This window comes from Xenia sp. Carnegie-2017, unplaced genomic scaffold (assembly GCF_021976095.1).
Source record: "Xenia sp. Carnegie-2017 unplaced genomic scaffold, XeniaSp_v1 HiC_scaffold_24, whole genome shotgun sequence".
NCBI lineage: Eukaryota > Metazoa > Cnidaria > Anthozoa > Malacalcyonacea > Xeniidae > Xenia > Xenia sp. Carnegie-2017.
The window spans coordinates 2,029,390-2,052,893 of NW_025813487.1; the positions used below are offsets into that span (position 1 = coordinate 2,029,390).

The following is a 23,504-nucleotide window of genomic DNA, read 5'->3' on the forward strand; positions in this document are numbered from 1 at the left end:
CTTTCTCATCACGGATCGTTATTTAAAAGATCTGCCAATACCATTCGTCTTGGATGTTTAAGTGCAAAACGATCGATTACTTTGTCGATATTAAGGTGAATTTCTCGATGAACATTTAATAATGCTAGTGACAATAATCCTTTTTCTCCCATGGTACTTCGCATGAAGGTTTTCAATCGACGAAGAGTTGAAATCGATCTCTCACAGCTACATGTAGTCACTGGAATTGTTGCAAATATTTTGAAGGCAGTTTGTACATTTGGAAATGAATGAACATCAACAAAAGGAAGCAACTCTTGTATGGAATTTGTAAGCGGACACTCGTAGTTATAACAGAAAAGTTTCCACATTCTTAACTCCATTTCAAGAGAATCAGGTGACGGTAGGTCATCTTTATACTTATTCAAAAAACGAGAAAAATGTTCGGCCCACTTAGGTTCACTGGTGACGTAACTTGGCAAAGCATACATGGCGTCAAATGCGTCGAGATTTCCATTTGAAAATCTTGATTGTAACTGCCCTACAAGATGATCGAGGAAAGGAATCGTTAAAGCTCTTTTGTAGTATTCTAACGTGCTGTCCGCAGGTACGTTGACTCGGTGCGTTTGACGGTCACTTGTCCTCTTCTTTTAAGGTTTCACTCCTCCTCCTTTAGCTAATTCAACAGCCATTTCGTAATACGACGAATGGACCGCGTCAATGTCCATGCGAAGTTCGTTAATGGTCAAAAAGAGGAGAGTAACTTTTTCACGAGCTTTACCAGCGTTAAGGGAAGCAGACTGAAGTTGCAAAGTTAATGGTTGGGTGCATTTAAGGCAACGCTCGACAACTACCAGACAAACGATAAACTGAAAAGACTTAATGGCTGTGATCATCCCCCCCGCTTTGTAGCACGTATCATGATCGTTTGACTTGTCGGTTCTTACCACTTCTAGTGCTGCCAAGATAGCCAAATAAACTTTGCGAAAGGTGGAAAGCCATTAATTCTGGCCATCCATCTTGTGCGACAAACATTGATAAGCTTCTCATGACTGGTTGTGGATAATTTTCTTTAATCTTCTATTTAAGGACGATGGTTATTTTTGGAGAATTATTAAAGAAGTCTGACACTTGACGGACATTGTTCATCATTTCACGCACCATGTCTATTGAACAAGCAGATGCAACACATAGATTTAGTATATGCGAACCACAATGCACGTATACGGCTTTATCGTACGCCTGTATGATTCGGGCAGCAACTCCAGAAAATTTTCCTGCCATATTTCCAGCGCCGTCATAGCCCTGACCACGACATTCTTCCATACGTAGGCAGATGCTTTGAATGAAATTTTTTATTTCAGTGGATAGAGCTTCACCAGAAAGACCGAGGAATTCTTCCCTCACTTTTAAATTTTTTTTTATAAACAGCAAAACAATGGCCATCTGTTCTACGTTGGAACAATAAGTAGCTTCGTCTGCCAAAAATAGCAAAAAATTTCTCATCTTTATTCTCTTTGACAATTTTTTCAGTTATTAACACGCCATATATATTTATTATTTCGTTTTGTATAGATTTTGATCTATAGGTTTGGTTTGAAGGGCAGTTTTCAAAAAGCACATCCATTAAGTTACCACATCGAGCGCCATACTTTATTATTTCAATAAAGTTTCCAGGGTTAGCGGTATCTTCTCCATCAAGGTAATAGTGAGCATCATTGCAATGACCTCTTAACGCTAGATTTTGGCGTGCACACGTAATGATGCAATCGACAATTGGGCGAAGTCGTGCACGATTCTTTTTAATAAGTTCTTTCCTGGCAGTATTCACCTGCACATTTATCCCCAGTGTCTTGTTCTCAATCATTTGCTTAATATGTGTAGCACGGAGAATTGCAGTTGCATGAACATTAGATTTTTCGCCATGTTGACATAACTTCTGAAGGGTTGATGCACTTGGACGAAGAGCGCTTACCACCAAACGTTTGAGATTACTTGCATTATGCGTGCTTTCACCGCCAAACAGAACACAAGTGACGCAAAAACCACCGTTTTCCACAGCAGAGTAAGCCAACCATGGAAATCGAGATAACCATGCAAACTGAAAACGTCTTCCAGTACTTTCGTGAGGGGAGAAAGAGTAATCAGAACCAGGTTTCCAATGATTGCATAGAATTTCGTACTTTTTTGCATCAGAAAGATCTGAAACCAGATTTATGTAGTTGTAAATATCATCTGCCGGCGAATTAGTGTAAGTTGAAGTAGGACCACTGTTGGAAGTTACGGATGAAATTCCTTCACATGTAATAGTGCTAGGATGTTTGACTTGATTATCTTCAGCTTCTTTTGTTTGGCAAACTCGTTTCACTAGGAGAGTATCTAAGCTACTTTGCTTTCGTTTTGCAACTTCCGTCTGTTTTTTGGTGGATGTAGCTTCTTTCGAAGAGGACGAAGCAGAAAAAACTTTAGGAGCCGAGGGAACTTTATGACATATTGGCATAGCTGACTTTAATAAGGTTGGAATGTGTGTTTTAAAATAATGGTCTCCGGGCTGAAGTGCTTCAATTGGTTTGCACGAAATAACAAAATGATTTTTGGTGGATGGGATTTTTTGATCTACCAAATAAGAAGGTGGCATCGCAGCACAACGAAAGATATGGACATAGTCAATTGCACTCCCATCAACAAAATCTCTTGGATATATTGTACAATTGAACATTTTAGCCAACGAATCCCAATTTCCTTTCACTTCAGCATCATTAGTAATTGGGTAGTATGACTGAATAGCACACTGGATTACTGTGGACAAAGCAAACATACACATCAAGGATGAAAAGGTGTAATTATTTGCTGTTTCCACTGCTTTTTGTAAAACTGCTGCAATTTCATTCGCATTTTCTAAAGAGGTTAGAGCTGCATCGGATATACACATGGCAAAGGCATTTTTAAGTGAAGTGAACGCACTATTTTTATGCTGACACTCGATGACAGGATGGGTAGAATAGTATTTTGCATTCTCAAACATTTCAACACTAGTTAGGAATCTCAAGTAAATAGAGAGAGTCTCATTCCCAACTAATTCAATAGAACATGCATTGAACAGACAATTCCCATTGGCTAAAATACTAAAACAAAAATTAGTATTTAAGTATCAATGGCTGCTTTGTTATACCAAGCTATACCCGGAAACAAATCTGCTAGACTGACTCTGACATTAGAATAAATAAGGGTAACCAATACAGTTAAAGATAGACTAATAATATTGAAATTGAGAAAGTTATTTTGTCTTTGTGTTAATTTGGTAACATCATGATAAAGTCAAAGTCACAGGCAGGTAGTCTAAGATTTGGAACTAGTCTAGGCAAGTCGAACAGGATTCAGACGACTTATTGATTCCATCTACTATAGCAGGGGTCTCGAAACTACGGCCCGCGGGCCAGATGCGGCCCGTTAGGCCTCTCAATCTGGCCCGCAGAGACACTTGAGAAAAAAATAATAATATCATTAAACAAAATAAACTTTGTGCATAAAAGAAAAAGAAAAGTAGATGATGAGTGTCGGCAATTTCAAGAAGAGTGAAGTGTAAAATACTTCTTCATCGCTCTTTGACCAGCGGTATACGGTTCGTCGGCTCTCAACATGCTGAATGAAAGTTCATGTGGCCCTCTGGCTTTAAAGTTTGGAGACCCCTGTACTATAGCATCAATATTCTATATAACCAGTGAAAGAAAGTAACAGTTATTCAAAATGATATGTTAATTTCTTTAACCAGGGGATAACATAAAATGGCAGGAATACAAGGATAATACATTATTGATTGGGTTAAATTTTAAAAAGGACTAGCTTTGACTAATATTGAAGTAAAACATTTTTTTTAACAGACATAACAATTAAAATTATTTAGGCCGTACATTAGACAGAGTATGCAAAATAATGACAGCTTTAGACATATATTTTACATGATACACTAAATATGAATAGCTGAAAATTAACGGATTGATCATATATTTCAGGCCAAGATGTCTAACGTAAATAAAAATATAAACTAATACCCCAATACATGTAAATTCGTACCTAACAGGGACATTGGGTCCTGATCTTTCAGTTTGGCTTTCAGGGAACTGCATTTTTGAAAATAAACAAGTTCGTAGCATAATATCGCCAATAGAATTTATACGACGAAGCCTTTCCTCGTTGATTATTTTAACACAGTGTTGTCTCAAGTTAGACAATTCACCAGAAATAATTTCGCAAGCGTTCTCTTGCTGAAAGGTTTGGACGAGCTTTTCAAGAACATCGATCTTTTTTGAAGTTTCCATTGATCCTAATCGCTGAGTAGAACTAGAAGTAGCATTTTTCAAGTCGACAAGAATCGAGCTATTGCATATGACTTGTATTTATTGCGCAATCAAAATACATTCACTGTGGCTCACCGTGGCGCACATGACCAAAACGTTCCCTGTGATTGGCTTGCAACGCTGCACCGTGGCTAAAGGTTACTATATTTAGCAACTATTGCGAAATTTTTTGAACGCTGACCGTGGCTCTTCATTCTGAGATTGCAGGTTCGAATTTACGAACATATTCCGAGCATATTCATGGCGTATTCGGCAAGATTCGAGACGCTTTCGGTGATTTTACAGTTCAGAGTTTAACTGGATGATTATACTATTTTAACAAGACGTTTAATTTGAAGTTTTTGTTCTGTTAACACAAATTTTTGACAAAAAATTACAAAATTCATTCAATTTTTGCTTTTGATCGAATTTTGCTGTATTTGAGCAAAATTTTTAATCATGAAAAAGTCAACCATGGAAAAACTTAAGTGGTAGAATTCTGACCGTGGCTCAAGCCACTTTCGCCATGGCCTAGATCCGCCCCTGGAAACTAAACTACAATCAGATGGAATTTATGGAAATCTTTTACAAATACATATATTGACATGAATGCTGCTTTCCAAACTGGGAATTTTTTCAAGAGGGCGAAAAATTTATGGATGAATTGTAAATGCTTAGCAAAGACGATCTCGCGAGCGACATTTCAGTCATTGATGTTCAAAAGCAAGCCAACATTGTTTTGAGTTTTATCAGCAGAAATTTACATCCAAAATCGTAAGTAAAGGACAACTGAAGTGTATGCATGAATGTAATATATCAAAGTCAATTTATGCGAGTGTGTGATGCGAGTTATGTTAATATAGCGTATGGTAAGCAGATTGATGCTTCTAAAATTGTTGTTGCCGCAGGACTTTTAGCTATGATTTCTTTAGTGCTTGGGGAATCGTGGCCGTTACATGGCAGCGAAATCCTACATTCCTGCAAATATATTTCAATGGACAAAAAATCTATAGCCATATGGCGCCATACTATTATTTACTTTATCATAAACAAATGTTTGGGGCTTTTCAGTTTATGATCATTGATCATTCAATCGTTGGACAGTTATATTACATATTGTTTAAGATTTGAGAAAACTAACATTGATTACATGAGAAGCTGTTTACTATAACCTGTGGTTTTGAGTCTTCTGATCCATGAAGCTTTTTATTTTGACAATTTGACTGGAATTGTATTAAACCTTAGTATTTCACATACATAAAATGTTGTCCCATGTCACATATTGTCCCCTTTTCTAACTGAACACCTCATGTAGAGATGTAAAGGTGTGTTAATCTACGGCACATACCTGATTGTTTGACATAAATTCCAAAGGGCTATTTATGTATGAAAAGCATTTTCTATAAAGTAAAAATGTCTTCCTATGTATGCAGATAAACCTTGAAATTTGGCAAAACAGCAAAGTATTTTTCATGATCACTAGGTAATTTTTCTGATGATCAGTATAATTTCTAAACTAAATTATATCAGATTTACATTTAAACGAGCTTTGATCATATGAAAAGATATTTATCATAACCAGTAAGCATGACACATGAACCAATTTTAACATTCATGTAATTATATAATTAAAGACATGTTGGATACATTCTGTTTGTGTTTGATAATACAATGCTACTAGTGATTGCTATATAGCACACCTTGCAGAAGATAATAGTCTAGTGAAATGCCTAATAAACATTTATGGCATTAAGCTGTCCTTAACTGCAAATTTTCACTCTGATAATTTTTGCTTAATCTTTGGCTGAAGAAAATTTTTAGTTTTTTCTCAAAAGGTGAATTTTCTGGCACTGTTGTGGAGATGGGTAAAGGGTTATAATAAACTTGCATGGTTTGAAGTCTGAGCTTTTCTCTATCTATGAACTGTCACTTGTCGTACCAAATTTCTAATTTAACTCATTACATAGAGGTTTGAATGGGGGTCTCTAGTGGGGTCTATGCCTGACAAATTGGTAGAAATTTTTAAAGACTACGTCTGTTTTTGAATAGCATTATTGTAAAATAAATTTTACGTTCCTAGACATGCTAATGAGCCATATATTTGGCAAAACATTCAAGTATTGTTCACTTCATTTTTTTTGAAAAAAACGTAAGCAAAATGTGTTGTTTTTACGCAAAAACGATGCCCACAAAATACATTTTGTATTGCTCTAAAACGCTGAAAATGGCATTTTTAAGTCTCTGAAATTCAAAATTTCTCAGGGGAGAATGCCTCAGACCCCCCCAGGTGCGGAGCGCCTTCGACGTTTTATGACTGATGTTTGAAAAATCTTAGATCCGCCCCTATATGAATCAGCATTTCACAAAATTAGATTCGGTTGCGTCTTTCTCCGTGTTAAGAAATTTTTCCTGTGTTCAACATTTGCTTATTTTACAAATGTTCTTACTTTTAAATGAATAGTTTGCTCAATACAATTAACAACATTTTGTTAGACACACAGCGATTAGTCGAAAGTGGCGTCGGCAAAAAAGGGAGGTGATGCATGATTGGACATACTATCTTTTCTACATAAATTTTCACAGATTCCCATTTTTCCGTAGACAAGTATGCTATTTCACCTCTCCAATACCTTTGAACGTATTTTGCTTTCCTTTGCCATGCAGCTTATTGTCAATAGTTAGAAAGTTGGTGTATCAACTTAAATATGATTTCTCTTGAATGTTTAGTCATACATTATCGAGATGCTTAGGTAGCAAATTTGTTATGTAAATTTGTTGTATAGTTTTCAGAAACTCGCTTTACTTTCGACAAATTAGTTTCGTTTTAGAAATAAAACTTCATATATGACGACCGTGTAGACAAAAATATGCTTGCTTTAGTTCTTTACACGTCACATACCTTACAAAGATGAGAGATTTAATATAAAGAACGCGACCATATACATACCAATTTAAGAATGGTAATCATAATTCATACCTATTGTTACATCAATCTTTTAGCCATGTAAATTTTGTTACATAAACACATTTAAACAGCAAACGAAGATGAAGAGTGAGTCAGGATCTCCTTCGAAAAACAGTATTAAAACACATTAATGAAATCTATGTGGAAAATTCTAGTTATATAACTAACTATACATCACTGACTAAAAACAATTGTTATAGAAAAAAAAAATTACATAAATAAGAACCTCATGCAGAGTACATAATAAAATTGAGATTAGTCAAATTCCAAAGGACTACTGCTAAATCTTATAAAGTTTCTCAAGCTTTAACTCAGGAATAAAGAATCACCTATCTAAGACAGGATTTGAATGCCAATAATTAAGACAAGATTTTCGAAACTGTGAATTGTTTTTTCAATTCAATAATCAAAAATTCCATACATGTATATTCTTGCATAAGTCAGTTCTTATTATAAAACACCTTCGTTATTGAATAAACCATTGTAAATTATTAATACATATCAAACATCAACTGCACGCAATTATAATTACTTATGATTAATAAAGACACTGTAGATACGACAGTAAAGATTGTATTAACACATAAATTTTTACAGATTTTTTTCCATTGACAAGTATGCTATTTCACTTCTCCTATACCTTTGAACAGGTTTTGCTTTTCTTCACCATGCAACTTACTGTCAATAGTTAGAAGTTGGTATATCAATTTAGATATGATTTTTCATGTATGTTTAGTCATACTTTATCGAGATGCTGCTTTAGCTAATTTGTTATGTCGGTAATGTAGTTCTAAAATATCGCTTAATTTTTCTAAAATTACCTTACGTCTAAAACGACCTTGTTAACAAAATTATGCTTGCTTTAGTTCTTTACATGTCACATAATCAACAAACGGATCAGAGATTTAATATAAACAACGCGACCACATACATATCAGTTAAAAATGGTGATCATAGTTCATGCCTTATTGTAACATTAATTTTTTATACTTGTTAGATTTGTTACATAAACACATTAAAATAACGAGCGAAGATGAAGAGTGAAACAGGATCTACTTCAACAAACAGTATTATGAAACATTAATGACATCTATGTCAGAGTATAGGGAATATACAGTAGGTCCACTTCTTGTGCAACTGGCTGCTGCATATTTAATTAGATTACTGGCTGCTGTTAAGCATTTCATCATTCCTATTCGTCAAAAAAAGCCATTGACTGGCTGCCACTCTGGTAACCACATGAGTAATAAGATATGTGTGGCAAGAAAAATTTCAATAGAGTGGCTCTACTGTATGTTCTTCTATAGTGTGTCTATGTAGAACATCTCAGTTATATAACTAAGTGTCCATCATTGACTAAAAACAATTGTCATAGAAATAAAAATACATGAATAAGAACCTCATGCAGAGTACAAAATAACATTGAGATTAGTCAAATTCCAATGGACTACTGCTAAATCTTATAAAGTTTCACAAGTTTTAACTCAGGAGTTGACGATCAACTATGTAAGACAGGATTTGAATGTCAATGCTTAAGACACGATTTTCGAAAATGCAAATGTGTTTTTCATTTCATTAATCAAAATTCCATACAAATAGATTATTGCATAAGTCATTTCATATTATAAAAAACCTTTGATATTTAATAAACAATTGTAAATTAGGATGAATTTTCAAACTCCAACTACATGGAATTGTAATTACTTATGATAAAAAAGTTCGTCTACTTACGAACTCTCAAAGTATTTGACTGACATATTGCAACATCTTACAAACAAATCAAAACACAAGCTACAATCCACTGTAACTTTCATTAAAAAACTGAGCACTATACAATTATCGGACAACTATATACTAGTGTCTTTTGATGTGAAATCACTGTTCACCAGTATTCCACTTAATCTGAAATTTACTTGTACAAAAACCCTAATTACAAACACCACGAACGTACTGCCATTACCGACAGAAGACAATATGGAGCTACTGAAGCTCTGCCTCACCTCGACTTACTTCCAGTACAAAAGTACACACTACAAACAATTACATGGAACAAAAATGGGCTCACCCGTTTCTGTTGTAGTTGCTTAAATTGTAATGCAATCTATAGAGGAACGGGCGCTCACGACTTACAAACATGCACTACCTTTTTGGTTCCGCAACGTAGATGACACAATCACAGCACTACATGCAGACGAGATTGATGACTTTCACACTCACATCAACAAACAGAACAGCCACATACAATTTACCAAAGATGTCGAAGAAAATAGAACTCTTCCTTTTCTCGACTGTTTGGTAAAACATGACGATCAAAAACTACGAACAATAGTTTATCGCAAGCCAAAACATACTGACCGACTACTAAACCAATCATCTTACAACCCTACATCACACAAAGCCACTACAATCAGAACATTAACAAGACGTGCACAAATCATATGTGATTCACCGGACGCTCTAAACAACGAAAACAACTATCTCAAACGTGTTTTTGACAAAAACAACTATAACTCTGACTTTATCAAACGCAACGCTTACAAACCCAACGAACCCAACGAAACGAACAACTCAGTAACAACAGCAACGATACCTTACTTCAAAGGTACGTCTGAGACTATCTCGCGTATCTTACGACCATACAACATACGTGTCGCACATAAACCAATCACAACGTTACGAAAAGTACTAACAAACATAAAGAACAAAGAAAAACCCAACGAACGACTAGGTGCAGTTTACAAAATAAACTGCTACGACTGCCACGCCTCCTATATCGGAAAACTGGCAGGAACTTAAACATAAGACTTACTGAACACAAACGAGCTACTAAGAAACAAGACAAAACTAATCACATTGCCGAACATCACCGAATCCCAAAGCACAACATTGACTGGGGCTCTGCAAAATGCATTACTTACAGTACTGACTAAAGACAACGGCTTACATTAGAAAGTTGGTATACCAACTTGGAACAAACCCCCCTGAACAGATCACAGCAATTACCGGCACCTTACAAACGACTTATTCACAATACAAACAAACGATCAACTAAAAACATTACACTTCACACTAATTCACAATGACAATACACAATTGACACCCACACATCACAATTAAAAACATCACACTTAAATCACACATCGCAACTAAAAATATTTCACTTCACACTAATTCACAATGACAATACACATTTCCTGTACACACAATACAATGACGTAAGAACCAGATAACAAATACGGCTAACCTGACGTTTACTCCTCATTTGACTCTGAAGATAACTACCGCTAAGGTCGTCGAAACGTCAGTCAACAACAACAAAAACAGTCCTTCTCAGGACTATACCAACGTGGACGATCTACATTTACAAATATGTAACGGAACTACCGGGTTCAAACCATTTACTTTATTATGACAAAAAAACACTGCAGACACAAGAATAAAGAATGTAATGAAAATAAGATAATGCTTATCTCAGATGTGTAGTAAGATGAAAAACACATTGTAGTTGAGTCTCAGTAGTCAAATTTAAAAGATTAGTGGTACCAGTAAGGGAAAAAACACCCACTGAGCGCATTTACGATTCAAAAAATGAATGCTTAAAGTGAGTTAAATCCCAGTATAGGAATATACAGTAGGGCCACTTCGCTGTACAACTGGCTGCTGTATATTTAATTAGGGGCTGTTCACAAGCCCGGTAGCCGGGATTCAGCGAATCGTTAAAACATTTTGGCAAATGGAAAAGATTATATTCTTCATTACAAAAATCTTATTTGAGCAATTTCTCTGTATTATGTCTTTGAAAATTCACAAAACCTTTAAAATGAAGACAAATAATTTAGCTTGTTTTGAAAATTATGACTAAAATGAGTTATGACGCTTAGGAAAAGGTTGTAAATTTTGCGTTTAAAGCTTTAATTCTTTTCAATGACTTAAAACATTTTACCCCTCGCAGAATCCCTGTTACCGGGTTCATATGAACAAGCTCTTAGTTTAATGGCTGCCGTTTGCCATATCGTCAATCCTATTGGTCACACAATGCAATTTACTGGCTGCCAATATGGTAATCACATGCGTAATAAGATATGCGTGGCACGAAAAATTCAATAGAGTGGCTCTACTATATGTTCTCTATACTGTGGTTAAATGTTCCTTTTCTTCTCATGAGATTTTTTTTTTAAAAATTATGAAAATTTAATCTCAACTAGAATATTGGTTGATTTATGCAAACTTTACATTTGACCAGAGATGGTACATAGTAATTTTCTCAGTAAATATTGATGTTATGCAAAGTTTTTCCTCCCATGACCACCCTAAAGTGAACCTTCTAAACATGTCAAGAACTTTAGAGAAGTTCTTTCTTTTTGTTTTTGAAAGTTAGAATTATGTTGACATTGCCATTTTAGTGGGGTGTCCATTTTAGGATTTTCGTCCATGATTGAAGAATTGGCACATGTACCATGTTGTTTGTCGTGGTCATTTTACACCTTCAAGTTGAGATTACTTCTGGTAAATGAAGTGCATACAAACTCTTATACCAGTAGTTCTTGACCACTAACTCATTTATTACACGTTTGTAATTGACCATGCTTCAGTCAATGACTCATTAAACCTGCTAAGTATTTTAACAAAAATTTTAACAAAAATTAATTTTTTTTCCGGTTCAATGGAAAATCTTCACAACAGAATTTTGTACAATTATATTTTTATTTTTAATCCTACGGGAGGTCTTGAATTGTAGATGATTGTTCAGTATTTATACTAACTATTAGTATACCTGTATGATATTTTGAGATGTTTATTTCAACTATTGCCAGTAAAATTTTACGAACTTCCTTAATTTCATACTTCCAAATATTTTCCGTAACGCATCATGGCCATGTAGTCTTGTCAATTCGTGAATGGCCATCCTAGCACCTGGACATCCGGACATTTTTCAGTATAACATTGTGGTTAGCCTGTGAGCAGGCTACCCACAAAGAAATATCATTAAGCTTTGATTAATAATAAGATGCAATGCCAGTAACGATTCCTGTCTGTGGGAGATAGCTTACAAAATTGATTAAAATAGGCAAAAAACTATACAATTTTAGGCCTTGTTGCTCCCCATAAGAGGACATTAAATTTGGCCCTGTATGTTGTCTACAGTCATTGTGTCAATTGACAAGTCAGATGTTGTGGCCACATAAGAAACATCAAGAATGCTGTTCAATTACTTTATTCCTTAATTGACTGTAAAACGAACCCCCTTACAAGGTTTCATTTTGATCAGTTTTCCTTTTTCCCCAAAGTTAACTTCATTTACTGTATATTATAACTGTGCAAATGACTGTTTTGTTTTACGAACGTCCCGACTAATAATAAAATGGCCGCTTTTGGTTCAATTGCTCGTAAAAAAAGGAGTAAAACCTTGTGGAGAAGTTGTTCTCAATTCTTAAGATATTTATTTAATATACTAAGAATTTTGATATAAACGTTATAATATAAATGTTTAAATACATAAGCTTTTCCTGTTATTGTGGTTATCATACACATGCATGTATGAGTAAGGCATTTTACAAAGAGCACTAACTAGTTAACTAATAATATATTTAAGTTTATGACAATAAAAAGTATAATTTACATGATTATGGATTATCATGTAACACCAGAGATGGTATATAGTAATTTTCTCAGTAAATATTGATGTTATGCAAAGTTTTTTCTCCAATGACCACCCCTAAAGTGAACCTTCTAAACATGTCAAGAACTTTACAAAAGTTATTTCTTTTTGTTTTTGAAAGTTAGAAGTATGTTGACATTGAAATTTTAGTGGGGTTTTGATTCTAGGATTTTCGTCCCGAATTTTAGAATTAGCACATGTACCATGTTGTTTGTCGTGGTCATTTTACACCTTCAAGTTGAGATTACTTCTGGCAAACGAAGTGCATACAAACTCTTTTACAAGTAGTTCTTGACCACTAACTCATTCATTACACGTTTGTAATTGATCATGCGGCGTGCATAAATTAAACATTTGTTACTTTTTCAAAACTTGACGTTACTAACGTTACTAACATCCATCTTATTGTTGCTAATACGTAATCCTGAGTTAGCATTGGTTAGTAACAAAGTGTTGCACTACGAGTCTACAACAAAGACACACTATGTTTCACCAATACCAATTTAAAGTCTAATCTCTAACGATAGAGTCTCACGTTTTCAAACGTCCTTCCATATTTGCAAAATTTCAACATGCTACGGTCGTTTACTGCATAAAAAAAACAGCTTCCATTACTTAACTTTATAAAAGGTTATTTTATGCATGCGCAGAAGCACAACACAAAGAGAAATACACGAATGCAACCAGAAGTAAATTATTTTGAGTTTACACGATAAATTTCATAGCATTTCTAATTCAAGTAGTGTCTTTTAAATAAGTTGAAACTGTACGTGTTGCGTCGACGCAGGAATGTTGTTGATGAAGATCGTATCAGACAATATATTTTACGAGAACTCAATGAATGCAGTATTACACTTGGATATAGAACTATTTGGAGGCTTTTGCAATCTAAGTATAACGTGCTAGACGTTATTTGACTTTTCAAACAATGCTCAAAGAAATCGACCTTGAAGCAACGAGACCTCGACGAGCAAACAGACTAATAAGAAGAAAGTATTTGAATCCACGCCCTAAATACACCTGGTAAGATAAACTGAAGCCGACGGGTAAGATAAACTGAAGCCGAATGGGTATGGCTTTGCATTTTCACGGACACATTGACGGCTTTATATATAAATTTATCGGCTGTCGGATAATTATAATAAATAAAATTACGCCAAAGGACATCGTGTCGTGGAGAATTTTGGTGAGAAATTTAGTTACATCAACTCATTTTCTAAAGATGATTGACTTCTAGGCAATGATGTGGAAACTTGGACAGGACTTCGAATGAATTTTGTGAAGCATAAGATAACATAAAGCTCTATCACAAACTTATGGAGGGTGATCTCCCCGAAATTAATAGCTATATTTTTAATTACTAATGCGCATTTTGTCCTTTGCAATGTGCATTTTGTCTTGATCATATTCCATTCTGGAATTTCATAATCGAATTTTTTTCCTGTACAATTTCTGTTAAAACTCATTTTGTTGTTGAACTTTTCATTATGATGACGTAACATTATTAGTGATTCGCAAAACATCAAATTTTACTCAATCACATTATAATTTATTTATAATTTATTTTCTTGATGCGGTAATAATGAAAACAAAATAAACCAGTTGTTTTATAAAAAAGTCTACAACCCTAAAACATGGCAGACAGGTTATACTTTGTAAGACTCCTTCGCAACTCTATTTTGGGTTGTATTGCTGACCTCGAAGGAAGTCCAGATGGGGATTTTTGCGTTTTTCGTTTTGATTCTCTTTACCATACTACGTTGCGATTTGCTGAAGTATTCGAGCTTGAAGAGGCTGTTCTGCAGTTAATCTCAAACGCAAAAGAACTTTTAAGCGTCGATGTTCATCATGATATTAATTCATCTTCTTCATTGAACTGCCCTCAAGTTTTCAATAGTTTCCCATACTTGCCATGGCACAGAACCTTTTGTTGAGTTGAAATAATCTCTAAAACAGTCTCTGATATTTTTTGAGTGTATTGAATAGTTATTGGATCAAATATGTGTTACATCCTGAATTCCGCCATTATTGACATTCTCTCTTCTCCACCCACCTAGTCTAAGTGAACCATTGCAGTCACGGTCAATAAAGTAAGGTGGACAATATGGATTACTTGGAATACAACCGTCAGCCATAAGGTAGTTATAAAGAGCTACAATTGCTTTTGTTGCTTGCACTGCAACGTCAACATCTGCCGTAATTGCTCGTCTGAAAAGTCTGAATCATGAGGTGGCAATACCAAAGTCATTTTCTACAATTCTTCTTGCACGGGAGAACCAGTAATTTGCAATTCTCTCGGGGATCTGGATCTCTACCTAGGATAGGGTTTCATTAAATAATTTTTAAGAGGGAAAGCAACGTCATATGGTACACTAATATTGGTCCCAGGTAGCAGTCTTGAGTGTGGAAGGTTTCATTTGTTCTGTTCCATAGCAATACCAAGTTGGCTACTTGAAAAACGCTACCGTCACTTAGACGTCCATAGTCACCTACATCAACTATTGTAAATTGATATTTTTTATTTACAAATGCCATCAGGACAACACTGTGGAACTTCTTGTAGTTAAAAAACATAGATCCTGCTCGTGAAGGACACTGGATAATGATATGCTTACCGTCAATCGCTCCAACGCAGTTCGGGAAATTCCACCTTCTCTCAAAGTCTTGACTTATAACTAGCCATTCTTTAGACGAACTCGGAACAGATAAAAAAACATTTTCTGCCATAACATTCCACAAAGCTTTACAAGTCTCCCCTATAATTCGTCCACAACAATATCACTTAAACGTTAAATTGCTGCAATAAATCTAAAGGCGTCTCCAAATATTTTAAAGTGACGCAAAGCCTTTCTGCAGGTCCAATAGCTTCTCTTCTTGCATGCCATGTGTTATTTTTGGTGCAACCAAGGTCAGTAATTCTTCAAACTTGAAAAGAGTCATACGAAATAAACGAAAAAAAATTCTTTGTCATATAGCATAGCTTCTTCAACTAGAGTATGGTATTCTCCTTTTTCTTTCCTTTTTTGTAATATATTCCTTACCCAAAATCTTTTCTTGTATTTTTGTTTTCTTAATCTTCGTCTTAAATAATTAGCAGAAAAAGTCGTCGTCGATTATTTAGAGCCGCCATGTTTGCTTAAATTTCCCGCCATCTCTGGCGAAAATTATGGAAATAAAATCCAGCGGGCGGCAAACGCTCTCAAAAAACAGATTTCACACTCGTGGGCGAAGCGACCGTTATGAAAAACTGTCTTTAAAGGCCATTACTTGCGCGAGCAATAACTACGAAACGAAACTTAATTGAGAAAACATCTGGCCACAAGAGAGTCATAAAACGATGCTACACACATTATGTGTGTCCGCCTAAAAGTTTGTCAATCTCGAGTTCTTTAACGTAGACCGCATGGAGTAGTTATATTATGATGTATTTCACTACATATGGCCCTTAGAGGGTTAAGTACAAGTTTCGGTTAATAGAAAATATATAACACTAACAGGGACCTGCTATGACTCACATCACAGCAGTTTTTCTCTAGAAATCCTATATTTAAAAATAGTGACATTTAAAACGGTACGAATCATATCCTGTGAGAATAGACGAACTTAGTAGCTATCATAAAAGCAACAAGAATCACTTTTGCAATATCGCCAGTATATTTTTGAACGCTTTGTTACTCATTTTATCAGACATCAGAAACCAAACAATTAAAAAAATTTGTTCTTTGAACAAACTTCTCTACTTATATATGGCAAAATTCGTTTAAATCAGGCATACCTGTGTCGAGAGGAGTGAAGAGCTTGTTCAAATCAGAAATTTGCCAATATACCGTAAAAATTCCCGAGAAAGGTGATGCTATCTATTTCAATGCGATTGCTTTTAGAATTTGTGAAGCTCCTTATCATAGCAGACGTAGAGTGGCAGCCAAACACTGGAGGTTGCTTAGATAGAAAGAATGTTGATGAAATTAAACGAATCTTATTTGTTGGCAAATAATTAGTTATGCAACCACCAACTGTTGCTACCATGCAAGAAATTTTTTTAATTAAAAACAGTGAATTTCAGTGAATGGGCAGCTGTTTTTACATTTGTAGTTCACCCATTTGATCTAAGCTCTCGAATTTATGTCCTCTCTAATATTCTGCAAGTGATGAATGTCAAGTTACGATAAAACTTTTACATAGATAAATTATTCGTAATGTCAGGAGCACTACATGCGGTCGTTTCCACAAGAACTAGCTATCGCAAGCCTGAAAATTCATCTAGAAATCTTATATTCTATAATAATAAATTAGGTCAAAATGGTTTCCATCTTAGTTTTCAGTGTGTTCTCCTCGAAACACTTCTTATTCATTTCACTTTAATATAATAGTGGAAGAAATAAATCAAGTTCGTATTCTTTTCTTCCCCGAATGACAACTGACAACTTTAATTTGCATTATATAAAATAAAAACAACAAAACGCCTGCGTTGATTGTTTGATAGCTGAGCCTCATCAATTAAATCCATCAAAGAGTATTTGCTAATCAATCATGAATACATGTTAGAGGAAATATTAAAACCTTTGCTTTGAATTTATTTTTTTACATTATTGTTATTTTATAAAAGAAATGTAAAGATGTTTTTGCCTGATCTGCTTTCGAGTACTCCCAAAGGTCTCCTCGGTTTTAATATTTCCACAATAAACATCTTTTATTTCTTAATTGCACATCGGCAAATCTTGCAAAGTACACCAAGCGGAAACATTTGTTTCCTTCATAGAAACTTACGTCAATTTGAAACCTCCACAGCAGCAAACGTGACTATGGCACTTTAATAAGTTGCCACAAAATGAAAATTTTGCTAATTAAATCGTGTTTTTATTGAATAGTGAACACAAAAGGTCAGTCCATAAACTAAGAGAGGACGAAAAAGTTAGTGTGACTAAAACCTGTGCCATTTTTATCGAATACAAACACTAAATTTGTTGGTAATAGCAGCTCCAACTCTTAAGACATAAATGACCTGAATATGGAACCTAAGAGTTTGGACAACAATATATATATGATAAAATAGTTGAAAGAGACATATAAAACTGATTGGAACCAAAAAGTTAAAAATAAGCATAATCCGTAAAAGGCATCTTGTAACCTCAAATAGTGTAACCTAGTGTAACTCATAATGTAACCACAAAGTTATAAAACAAACAATTACGCGGCAATAATTTGGTTTTATTTAAAAACATCATCAGAAAAAATGACATAGTTACAAGTTGCCAGTTAATTGTACATATATATACATAGTTTGTATATAAACAAAGTGTATATACAATGTGCCATCACGGCTATCACCATATTAAAATGGTGACTCCTGCACTTGGGACACAGGACGTACGGTTTATATATATATATATACAGGTGTTCAGTTACAATAGGAGAAAATTTAGGGTTGTTTACATGATCCCGGGTAGCCGGGATTCAGCCAAGCGTTAAATGATTTTGGCAAATGGAAAAGATTTAATACTTATCATCAGATGAATGTTCTTCAGCACTTTGACATTTCCCCTCCAGGTTTTATAGAACTCAATGGTCTACAACCCTAAAACATGGCAGACAGGTTATACTTTGTAAGACTCCTTCGCAACTCTATTTTGGGTTGTAATGCTGACCTCGAAGGAAGTCCAGATCGGGATTTTGCGTTTTCGTATTGATTCTCTTTACCATACTACGTTGCGATTTGCTGAAGTGTTCGAGCTTGAAGAGGCTGTTCTGCAGTTAATCTCAAACGCAAAAGAACTTTTAAATGTCGATGTTCATCATGATATTAATCTATCTTCTTCATTGAACTGCCTCAAGTTTTCATATGATTCCGGATTGAATTCATTGGAATCTGCACTGAGCAATTTAAGCATTTCACTGTTTGTCCAATAGATATATCCTAGCAGAAACAATGTATCTCCAATATGGCGACTAGACGTGTTTCGTGTAGTTACACCTCAGTTTTATTTATTTTGATTTGGTGTTTAATTCTTAAAGATATTTTTATTCATCAAATACTGGATAACTGTAGTGATCGTTGTTTAAACTATTTTTATGTGGCAAAATCGCATTCTCAAACCTGTTTTATGAATATGAAAAATAAAGTGTCGCTGCTTACGCCGAACAAATCAAGTAAATCAAGTAACTTTCAATTTGGCTGTGCAATTGTGGTGATGTCTAAACAAGCAATGGCGTCTGTAATATTATCTTTGCTTCATCGCTATTTATTACTGGCATTGGATGGCGACATTCATTTAAATCCAGGTCCGGTTCCTGCACAAAATCTTGTGGCTTCCCGCAAGGAAATAGTTGTTTTAGTCTACCAAGTCGTGGCCTTCGGATAGGCCAATGGAATATAAACCGTTTGAATGAAACAAAGTTTCAACAAGTGCAAATTGAAATCCTTGGCCATGACTATAACGAGAAACGTCTGGATATTTTGATTATAAATAAAACGTTTTTGAATTCGCAAACCTCTACTGAATTGTTTAATATACCTGGCTTTGACTTATATATAAGGAATCGGAATAGTACTTCGAAAACTTTCAATGGTGGTGATATTGCTATATTTGTTAATCGTGATTTAATTGCTAAAAGAAGACATGACTTGGAAACAATCGAGTTGGAAGTTTTATGGATGGAATTGTGCCCATTTAAGTCGAAGAGAAGTCTCATTATAGGTGGCATTTATCGCCCACCAAACTCCGACAAAAATTACGATGTTCAATTGGGTACGAATATCGAAAATGCTTCCATGCAAGGTAAAGAAACGTTAATCCTTGGGGACTTTAATATCGATTATCTTGACACTTAATCAAAGCATCATCGCTTGGTTAAGCATTTGTTATCCTTATCTTTTCAACAACATATTATCGATGCTACACGTCCAATCAGTGGTAAACTACGCGATCATATTTGATCAAATAGACCCGAATTTTTATCTCATTGCTCGACTGCTGATATCTTTATTTCTGATCATTTACCTGTATGTTGCTTGCGTCGTTTTAAAAAATCCTGTGGAAAATTTATGCAAACGCATACTGTTATGACTTATCGCGATATGAGAAACTCTGATGAAGAAAAATTTCGTAGTTCTTTGCAAAATGTTCCTTGCGATACATCATTTATCTTCGATGATATTGAGGATATTGTAATTATGTGGTACTCTCTCTTCAATAATATACTTGATCAACATGCCCCATTAATTTCTAAGCGCATTAAAAAGGTGAATAAGCCTAAATGGCTTACTGAGGATATATCTTCAATGATGAGAAAAAGAGATATGCTTCTCCAAAAAGCGAAATCCTCTCGTTCCCATGAAGACTGGGAGTCAATTAGAAAAATCAGAAATAAAATAAATCATTCAGTATTTAAAGCCAAACAAGTCTATTTCAAGTCATCTCTTATTGAAAATCGTAAAAATCCTAAGAAGCTTTGGAAAATACTCAAATCTCTTTCTGGTGATACAAATGATCGCGTTCAAGTGAAGGAATTGTTATTTAATGGATCTCTTTTCCATCATAACAAAGAAATTGCTGAAGCGTTTAATCTGCACTTTGCAAATGTGGCTTCTAATCTTTTAGATGATACCACTGTTATAAATGATAACGATTTTTTATCTTTTGGCAATTTGAGTTTAGATATTCCTGAAATAAGTGCTGAGCAGGTTATTCAAATAATTCAAGATATTCCCTCATCAAAAGCAAATGGTCCAGACAATATTAGTGTAAAGATCTTGAAGACTGCTGCCCCAATTATTTCATCGTCGTTGTCAAAGCTTTTCAATCATTGTATTACTTCGTGTCAATTTCCACAGTCATGGAAAACAGCCAAAGTTTTTCCCCTATTTAAAAATGGAAATTCTACAGATCCAGATAATTATCGACCTATTTCTACGCTACCGATAATTTCCAAAGTTCTTGAACGTCATGTCTATAATTGTTTAGTTCGCGAATTTCAATCCAACGACATGTTTTATGTTCTTCAGTCTGGCTTTAGGAATGGCTATTCTACTGAAATGGCTCTCATTAAAATTGTTGATCAGATATTATCTGATCTTGATAATGACAATCCTAGTGGCTTGCTGTTTGGTGATTTTAAAAAAGCATTTGATATGGTGAATCATAAACTACTTTTGGGTAAACTTAAAGCCTGTGGTCTTAGTACTAATTCCATCAAATGGTTCAACTCATATTTGTCAAACAGGTATCAATGCGTGTCAGTGAATGGCGTCTCCTCTGCTACAACTATTATTGATCGTGGTATACCACAGGGTTGTCTTGGGCCCCCTGTTGTTTATCATATTTAATAATGATTTGCCTAAATCAATAAAAAACGCCTCAACGAATATTTTTGCTGACGATACCACTCTTATTAAATCTAATCATTACTCAGATGTTTCCTCTATTGAACGCATATTACAAGAGGATACAACTAATTTGAACTCGTGGGAAAATAAAAATTTAATGGTGCTTAGCTCTACAAAATCAAAAACTATGCTTATCACTAGAAAAAGAATTGCAAAGAAACTGGTAAATTCATCTACATTATTGTGTGTTCATATTAATGGGAATATATTAGAGCAGGTTTCCCACCAGAAGCTTCTGGGAATCATTTTAGATGAAGACCTAAGTTTTTCAAATCATATTGATAAGCTATGTTCCAAATTAGCCAAACGAATTGGCCTTCTTAAAAAGTTAAGATATTATCTACCATTGGATGAACGCATTGCGTTTTATAATGCCACTATTAAATCTGCTATGATGTTTGGTAACTGTGTTTGGTCAAATACAACAAAAGATAACTTGAATCAAATTACAAAATTACAAAAGAGAGCAGCTCGCGTAATTCTAGATGCCTCAACACGCGATAGGAGTTTTCCACTCTTTTCCAAATTGGGGTGGATACCTTTTGGTAAGGAAGTGGAAATTAGAAAGGCCGTGATTTGTCATAAACGTTTCTATGGTAACTGTCTAACTTATATTATTGATATTCTACCAACAAATGCCAGTCGCCACAATAGAAATACTCGTTATAAAGACTTAACTATTTGTTTACCCAAAATGAAGAGACAAAATGATGGTGAGCGATCTTTTGTTGCTACTCCAAGTCGATTCTGGAACTTAATACCTCAAAACCACCGCCTGATACCAGCCCAGACGGGGATAGATCTCTTCTAATTTTGCCTTCACTTTGGCTGCACTTGAATCTTTATGGAAAGAAATACGTCTACGTCCAAGACCAGCTTTTTGTAATTTAATTTTTCCATTCTAGTAGGCACACAATCTTGCTCATGGTTTGTCAGGCAAAAAAATCGCGAGTCCAAGTCTCTTGTGGTTTGTAACACCGACCTCGTTGTCCCCACGAATAAGATCAACCACGTTTTGCTGGTGGATGAGAAAACATCTTTCCATTGTTAGCTCGATTATACGGTGCAAACAACTGCCTAAACTCCTGCTCTCTTATCGAACAAGATTATCTTGATGTGTAAGCTTGAGATGACGAAGCCTGATGTTTTTCTTGCTATGTGCTGTCTCGTGTTGACGATTGGACACGTTGAGCAGCTCCATGATCGGCAAGATTACCATCTTGAGCAGTCGATGAAGATCTAAGACTTGCTGATCCAGAGGAGTCTGGATTCAGTAAATTTGCTGTTCGGCGAAGTAAAGCTGCTGCCTCTTGATTTTTCGCTCCATTATTATCCCCCATACCAAAAAAATCTTCTCTTTTGCACAGAATACTAAAGTTGCTTCGAAGGACAAAGATCGTTATAGTTATTGCATAAAATATTGCAACAGTATAATTTATTGATATTAACAATTTTTGGCGGTAAATAATTATAAATAAATTATAATGTGAACGAGTAAATTTGATGTTTTGCGATTCACGAATAATGTTACGTCTCATAATGGAATGTTCAACAACAAAATGAGTTTTAACAGAAATTGTACAGGACAAAATCCGATTACGAAATGCCAGAATGGAATATGAAAAAGACAAAATGCACATTGCAAAGGACAAAATGCGCATTAGTAATTGAAAATATAGCTTTTAATTTTGGCGGAGATCACCCTCCATACAAAACATCAATAATCAAAAGTTCAATCTCCACAAAAAGCTCTATCTTAAAAAGTCTACCATCAAGAGTTCAATCTCAACAAAAAGCTTCCTCTCAAATTATCTACAACCATAACTTTTATGGAGAAGGCATGTTAACACGCTACTGTACGGGGGTTGGTGGGAATCAGTCTTTGACTTTCGAAAAGCGCATGCTCGTACTTTACAAAACGGGGGGAGTGCAACACGGTACATCATTTCCATCATTTAACCATATAAAAAACAACTACTCACTTTTATCGTTCAAACGAAGAATTCTGGTAAACATAAGCAATAGCAAACTTGTCCAAGCATCCCTGTGACCAACTGACTGTAATTCAATAAACTGCCTCAAAGCTTCATCGCAGATCCTAAAAAGAAAGAAAAAGAAAGAAATCAAATCAAGCCCTCGAGGAAAAGTTTAAATGGTTTCTAAAAGCGGGAATGCACATGG

At 35.0% G+C, this 23,504-nt stretch overlaps 2 protein-coding genes across 13 annotated transcripts in view; both read right to left on the reverse strand.

Annotated features, from left to right (window-relative positions):
* The window catches only part of LOC124451505 (brefeldin A-inhibited guanine nucleotide-exchange protein 2-like), an 87,799-nt gene that overhangs the window by 53,542 nt on the left and 10,753 nt on the right, over positions 1–23,504 (reverse strand). The window lies entirely within an intron of this gene.
* LOC124451267 (52 kDa repressor of the inhibitor of the protein kinase-like) lies at positions 9–470 on the reverse strand. Its single transcript, XM_047001890.1, has one exon. The coding sequence runs from the start codon at positions 468–470 to the stop codon at positions 9–11; it is 462 nt and encodes a 153-aa protein (XP_046857846.1).